The 7,500-nt window shown below is 46.0% G+C and overlaps 1 protein-coding gene across 9 annotated transcripts in view; it reads left to right on the plus strand.

The window, feature by feature from the left end:
- fhod1 (formin homology 2 domain containing 1) overlaps positions 1-7,500 on the plus strand; it is a 72,624-nt gene that overhangs the window by 64,817 nt on the left and 307 nt on the right. For all 9 annotated transcript variants that reach the window (XM_084740212.1, XM_084715456.1, XM_084714632.1 and 6 more), the window contains 9 exons: positions 857-1,012; positions 1,140-1,322; positions 2,081-2,200; positions 2,843-3,004; positions 3,117-3,307; positions 4,732-4,924; positions 5,327-5,504; positions 6,732-6,908; positions 7,491-7,500. The exon at positions 7,491-7,500 is cut by the window's right edge and continues 307 nt beyond it. In XM_084740212.1, coding sequence (XP_084596338.1) covers positions 857-1,012; positions 1,140-1,322; positions 2,081-2,200; positions 2,843-3,004; positions 3,117-3,307; positions 4,732-4,924; positions 5,327-5,504; positions 6,732-6,908; positions 7,491-7,500 — 1,370 coding nt within the window. The remainder of the gene's footprint in view (positions 1-856; positions 1,013-1,139; positions 1,323-2,080; positions 2,201-2,842; positions 3,005-3,116; positions 3,308-4,731; positions 4,925-5,326; positions 5,505-6,731; positions 6,909-7,490) is intronic.

Genomic DNA, 7,500 nt, shown 5'->3' on the forward strand with positions numbered 1-7,500 from the left:
ACTTCTCTGCTCTGAGTTTGTCTCTCAGGCTGCACACTGTTCACCTTGTCCTCTGCTCAGTGACCAATCACTGTCACTCGCTCCCTCGCGCTCGCTCAACATGTTCATCTGACCAATCAGCAGTCTGCTGTGTTTGCTGGCTCGCCTTTATCAGTTAGGCTGCAGACCACAGATCAGCTGTATCAGAGAAACTGACCTCTGGTGGTGAGAGCTGCTCACCTCAGGAGCGTCTGTGTTCATGTCAGGACTGAAAATCACACTGCTGATGTTCTGTAAGTCGTTTCTGCTGTGGTCAGTACTTTCAAATGATGATTTCATTCAGCTGATGTGACACAGTTCTGTCTGCAGTGTGAACGTTTGTTAAAGTGTCTGAACAGACATCAGAGCTGCTGTTTACAATGACCGTTCAGCATCAGTCATGTGATGACGAGCCAATCACATTCCTTCAACACTACAAATTCAACTTATCATCTCGGGAGAAGAAAAAAGAGAAAAAAGAAATCTCTCAGCAGTAGCCATTTTATTTTGTCCAGTGAACGTGTCCATTTGAAAATATTATGACAAGAGGAGGTAGAATAATAATAATCTATATAATAATATGTTAATTCACTACAGGAGCCTTAATGTCCTCCGACATGTTGAAAATAATATGTTTCTGAAATAAGGTGGAAAATACTGACATACTGGATGTCAGCAAAAATCCAATATCATGCATTTTTACCCTTATGACAGATATTGAACTGATATGAACTGAATTGATATGATTGAACTCAGTGTAACTTTCTGTGCAATTAATCAGAGTAATAATAAGTAATCTAGTAGTTTTATTAACCTGATGATGTCACTCTGTGAGCAGAAAGGACCTGAGACCAAGAAGTCTGAGATTCTGGTTCTTGACCCAAAGAGGAGTAACGCCATCAACATTGGGATGACTGTCCTGCCCGCCGTTCACGTCATCAAGACCGCCATCCTCAACTTTGATGAGTTCGCCATCAGCAAGGAGGGCATCGAGGTACCAGCACTTCCTGTCTTCCTGTCAGCCGAGGGCACTGAGACGCTCTCAAGACCAGAATATAGATTACAGATTACAGAAAATGTTTTTATTTAATTTACACCCCCCCCCCCCGTGTCCTGAGCAGAAGATCCTGACCATGACCCCCACAGAGGAGGAGAAGCAGAAGATCCAGGAGGCTCAGTTGGCCAATCCTGACGTCCCTCTGGGCACCGCCGAGCAGTTCCTCTTCAGTCTCGCCTCCATCAGCGCCCTGAACCCCCGCCTGCAGCTGTGGGCCTTCAAACTGAACTATGAGGCTCTGGAGAAGGTCACACACACACACACACACACACACACACACACACACACACACATACACACACACACACTCACACAGACACACACAGACACACACAAACACACACACACACAAACACACAGACACACACACAAACACACAGACACACACAGACACACACACAAACACACAGACACACACACACACACACACACACACACACAGAGACACACACAGACACACACAGACACACACAAACACACAGACACTCACACACACACACACACAGGTGTATACACACACACACACACAGAGACACACACAGACACACACAGACACACACACAAACACACAGACACACACACACACACACACACACACACACAGAGACACACACAGACACACACAGACACACACAAACACACAGACACTCACACACACACACACACAGAGACACACAGACACAGACAGACACACACACACACACACACACACACAGACACACACACACACGCACACACACACACACACAGACACACAGACACTCACACACACACACACACAGGTGTATACACACACACACACAGGTGTATACACACACAGGTGTACACACACACACACACACACACACACACACACACTGATGTGGACACACAAAGTTTAAGATGACTTTATGAAGGAATCAAACCATGAAACACAAGAAGAAGAAGAAGATGTGCGACATCACTGTTCTTAACTGTAGCAGCAGGATGATCAGACTGTCACTGACTTCGTGTCGCCCCCTGCAGGAGATTGCAGAGCCTCTGTTCGACCTGAAGCTGGGGATGGAGCAGCTGGCATCCAATCAGACGTTCAAGAGGACCCTGGCGACGCTGCTTGCCATCGGAAACTTCCTCAACAGCTCCAACGTGAGAACAAAAACACTCTGAGTCGGCTGATTTCACTACTGATACATCTGTCACATCTGGCAGAGATGAACCAGATTCACACACAGAGAAGCTCCAGTTATGAGTTTTTATTTGCTGTGACGTTTTAAACACAAAGCTCTTCCTCAGACTTCAGATAAATCCAATGTCACCATCTTAATTGCCCATAATCCATATTACAAACTCAGGTGACGCAGCACACCTGCTGCAGATAAACATCAGTCAGATAGCAGAGAAAAAAACATTTTATATTAAACATAATCAGAGTCGGAGTCAGTTTTATTACGTGTACACACATGAGGTTTGACTCCAGTTAAACATGCTCACAGATTTATATATGTGTGTGTATGAACACAAAAGGTACACAGACGAAGCATGGAGTCAATTTTATTCTTTTATTTCTTCAGTTCTTCATTTCTTATGATGACAGATTAAAAGATTAAAAGAGTTTAGGGAGGTGATGTGACCCACAGAAGAACTAAACTGGTTCAGTGGGTGAAGTTCAGATAAATGTGTTGATTCTACAAACACAGATTAGAGATTATAGACTGTGTGTGTGTGTGTGTGTGTGTGTGTGTGTGTGTGTGTGTGTGTGTGTGTGTGTGTGTGTGTGTGTGTGTCCAGGCTAAAGGCTTTGAGCTGGGTTACCTGGAGAAGGTGGTGGAGGTGAAGGACACGGTTCACCGTCAGTCTCTGCTGCATCACACCTGCAGCCTGGTGGTGGAAAATTACCCAGAATCCACTGATGTCTACTCTGAGATTCCCGCCATCACCCGGTCTGCCAAAGTAAAACTCTATTCTACTCTATTCTATTGTAACATCTCCTGTTACCCAGAATGCTTAGATGTTAGATGGCAGCTGGTAGATCAGATGGGTTTTATGATCTTTTTGTCTCCAGGTGGACTTTGAGCTGCTGTCAGAGAACCTGGTGCAGCTGGAGAGACGCTGCAAAGCATCATGGGACAATCTGAAGGTGGTGGCCAAACATGAAACCAAAGCAGTCCTGAAGAACAAGATGACAGAGTTCCTGAAGGACTGTACACAGAGAATCATCATCCTGAAGGTGGTTCACCGCAGAGTCATCAACAGGTCGCTGCACACTACACACTGCACACTACACTACACTGCACACTGCACACTACACTACACTACACACTGCACACTACACACTGCACACTGCACACTACACTACACTGCACACTGCACACTACACTACACTGCACACTGCACACTACACACTGCACACTACACTACACTGCACACTGCACACTACACTACACACTACACACTGCACACTACACACTACACACTACACTACACACTGCACACTACACACTGCACACTGCACACTACACTACACTGCACACTGCACACTACACTACACTGCACACTGCACACTACACTACACTACACACTGCACACTACACTACACACTGCACACTACACACTACACTACACACTGCACACTACACACTACACACTGCACACTACAGACTACACACTACACACTACATTACACTACACACTACACACTGCACTACACACTGCACACTACACACTGCACACTACACACTGCACACTGCACACTACACACTACACACTACACACTGCACACTACACACTACACACTGCACACTACACACTGCACACTGCACACTACACACTGCACACTACACTACACTACACACTGCACACTACACACTGCACACTGCACACTACACACTGCACACTACACACTACACACTGCACACTACACTACACTGCACACTGCACACTACACTACACTACACACTGCACACTACACACTGCACACTGCACACTACACTACACTACACACTGCACACTACACTACACTACACACTGCACACTACACTACACTACACACTGCACACTACACACTGCACTACACTACACACTGCACACTACACACTGCACTACACTACACACTGCACACTACACACTGCACACTACACTACACTACACACTACACACTGCACACTGCACACTACACTACACTACACTACACACTGCACACTACACACTGCACACTGCACACTACACTACACTACACTACACTACACACTGCACACTACACACTACACACTACACTACACTACACACTGCACACTACACACTGCACACTACACTACACTACACACTGCACACTACACACTGCACACTACACACTACACTACACTACACTAACAAAGAAAGAAATTAACATGAAATATTTAATTGAATCTGTGAACTGAACTGGAAGAGTGAATTTAAAACACTGCAGTAATAATTCCTGCATTCTCATTCTGATGAGACTGATGGACGGGAACCTCCTCTTCCTCCTCCTCCTCCTCCTCTTCCTCTTCCTCTTCCTCTTCCTCTTCCTCTTCCTCCTCCTCCTCCTCCTCTTCCTCTTCCTCTTCCTCTTCCTCTTCCTCTTCCTCCTCCTCTTCCTCCTCTTCCTCCTCCTCTTCCTCCTCCTCCTCTTCCTCCTCCTCCTCCTCCTCCGGCTGCAGGTTCCACTCCTTCCTGCTGTTCCTGGGTCAGCCGTCCTCCTCCGTTCGGGACATTAAAGTCACCAGTTTCTGTCGGATTATCAGTGAGTTTGCTCTCGAGTATCGAACCACCAGAGAACGAGTCCTGACGATCAAACGGAAACGAGCTGCTCACAGAGAGAGAACCAAGACCAGAGGCAAGATGATCACTGAGGTAAACTGCTCCTCCTGCTGATCCTCCTGCTCCTCTCTCAGGGGGGTCAGAGGTCACAGCAGGTGTCTAATGATCCCAGCTCAGGAACAGAGACGTCCACACACTGAATTTTTCCTGGCGTCAGTATGTTGTTTGTGCCCCTGACGCTGTATAATATTATGATGTTTATGCTGCACACACCACGTTCCAGCGGTCCCTAACTGTGATGCTCACTGAGGCTCAGAAACACGACGCACTGCAAACTTTAGTTTCATAAATAATAAACGATCAGTGTGTCACAGTTTATTGTGAGCGGAGATGAAAATTGGGGGATTTTTTACATAAAAACTTCAACTCATGTAGTTAACAAATTGTGCTCTTTTTCTTCTCCTCCTCCGTCTCATCCTCCTTTTTTCCTCTTAGACAGAGAAGTTTTCGGGGGCGGTGCCTCAGCAGGACAGCCCCTCCCCCGTCTCCATGGCAGCAGAGGCAGAGCCAGGTCAGGAGGAGGAGCATGAGAACATGAAGAACCTGCTGATCAGCAGCACCAACAGTCTGCCTGCTGACCAGAGAGGACTGAGACGCTCCAGAGCTGTCCGCAGTAAGACTGTTTGATCTGAGCGTGCTCAGTTCGTCTCCGTCGTCTCACTGATCCAGAGTCTCTCATCAGTTTGCATCAAAACATTCATCGTCATTTTGAAGTTTAAGCTGCAGTAGGAACTATTATTATTATTTTATTACAATTTTGGTAATTACATGTCACAGCACAACCAATCAGGGTTAGCCAGCATGTAACTGGCCAATCACAGAGACTCTGTACACACAAGGGTCATCCGGTTTCTACGTTTCTTGGTTCTTCCCTTGCTCCGTCTGTTTGTTCTTATCTCTAAGTCAGACATAACTATTCGAGTAGAACAGACGTTATTTGGCTTTAATCAAACAGTTGACATCATCAACTCCACAACCCAGATGTTCCTCTTCAACCCAGAAAAACACTGGGTACATTTGGTGGGAGGGGCTTATTGGAGAGATCCAAGGCAGCCAGGGAGCCTGAAGGCATCATGTTTGTTCAAACTGTCTCCTGCAGCTTTAAGAGAAAACCCTCAGAGTTGTGTTCCCTCTTCACAATTTGTGAGTGTGTGTGAGTCTGTTGTGTTTTGTAGTGATGATGATGATGCTGATGATGATGATGATGATGTTGATGATGATGATGATGATGACATATCATCACTGTAACAACAACAGCTGTCAAATCAGTGTGAAAAACATGATCATCGTCTCACTGAACCACAAACTTTTCTTTTTTTTATTCAGAAGAATGAAAAGTAAAATATCATCAGGTGACCAGATCAGAGCAGCTGTGAGGAAGACAGACATTTAATGTCTTTGTCAGAGAGACACAGGCAGACAGACACAGAGACAGGGACTGACATGTAACAAAGGTCCCTGACTGGACTCAAACTGGGGATGTCATAGTTCTTGGTCAGAACCTTAAACCCTCAGACCACCAGGACACCCTGTGGACTTTTATTTTATTTTATTCCAGATGTGTGAGTGTCCTGTGTGTCCACAGAAAACAGGTTTAATGCTGTTTTCACTCTTTCACTCGGTTCATTTGGTCCAGACCAAAAAAGACCCATTTTTGTGTTTTAGTTCTGGTCCAGTTCCTGTTTACACTGACTTTAAAAACATTAAGGTTTACAGACTGATGGGTAACTTGTTGATTGGATAGTTTTGGTGATGTCATCCTGCATCAGCAGGACTTCGGCAGGAGTACATCTGATTTTCTGTACCTGGTCCAGGCTCTGATTCTGGTTCTGGTCCACAGGTATGGGCGGGGTCAGTGCGTCTGTGATGTCTGTGGCCAAGGACGACGGGACAAGCTCTCAGGACGACGCCACAGACGAGATCATGGACCAGCTGGTGAAGTCTGTCACCCAGAATCCCTCAGACAGACCGGCCAGCCCCAAGACCCGCAAACGGTCCCGACTGAACAGGAAGTCATGTGAGTACACTTCAGAGATCCCGCAGTTTATATTCAGGTTTGACTCTGAGACGAAAACGATGAACCTGTTGAGGCCGACGCGTTTTAATAAACTGAAAGAAAGACGAGAAATAATTTAGTGCAACTCTCACAGAAACTTCTGCTGATCAGAAACAGACCAGATCCAACCGGTTGAGTTTTTTGTGTGTTCCCTGGATGTTCTTGGTGTTCCTGGGTTGGTTCTGTTGGAGGTCAAGTCCTCGCAGGTTCAGACTCGCTGTGTTGAGACAAACAGCAGCTCTGTGTCCAAAACAGCTTGATATCTGTGCAGCTTCGTATCACTGTTTTCACTTCCTCAGTAAATCCTGTCCCAGCTGATAATCATCACGTCCAACCGTCCTGCTGCCGTCTGAAGGACACTGATCCTCTCAAAGTGTTTAACATTTACCTGGAGACAGACAGGAGTCAGTGCAGAGAACATGAGTTTAGGAGACGTTCCCTCTTGTTTCTGTACACTAAAGGTCAAATATTAGACTGTTTGTTTTTCTTTGTGTCTGTGATCACGAGCTACGACGTCTTAATTCTGATGTCTGTGTGTTTCAGTGAGGAGGAC

This window comes from Lutjanus erythropterus, chromosome 1 (assembly GCF_056507025.1).
Source record: "Lutjanus erythropterus isolate fLutEry1 chromosome 1, fLutEry1.hap2, whole genome shotgun sequence".
Lineage (NCBI taxonomy): Eukaryota > Metazoa > Chordata > Actinopteri > Lutjaniformes > Lutjanidae > Lutjanus > Lutjanus erythropterus.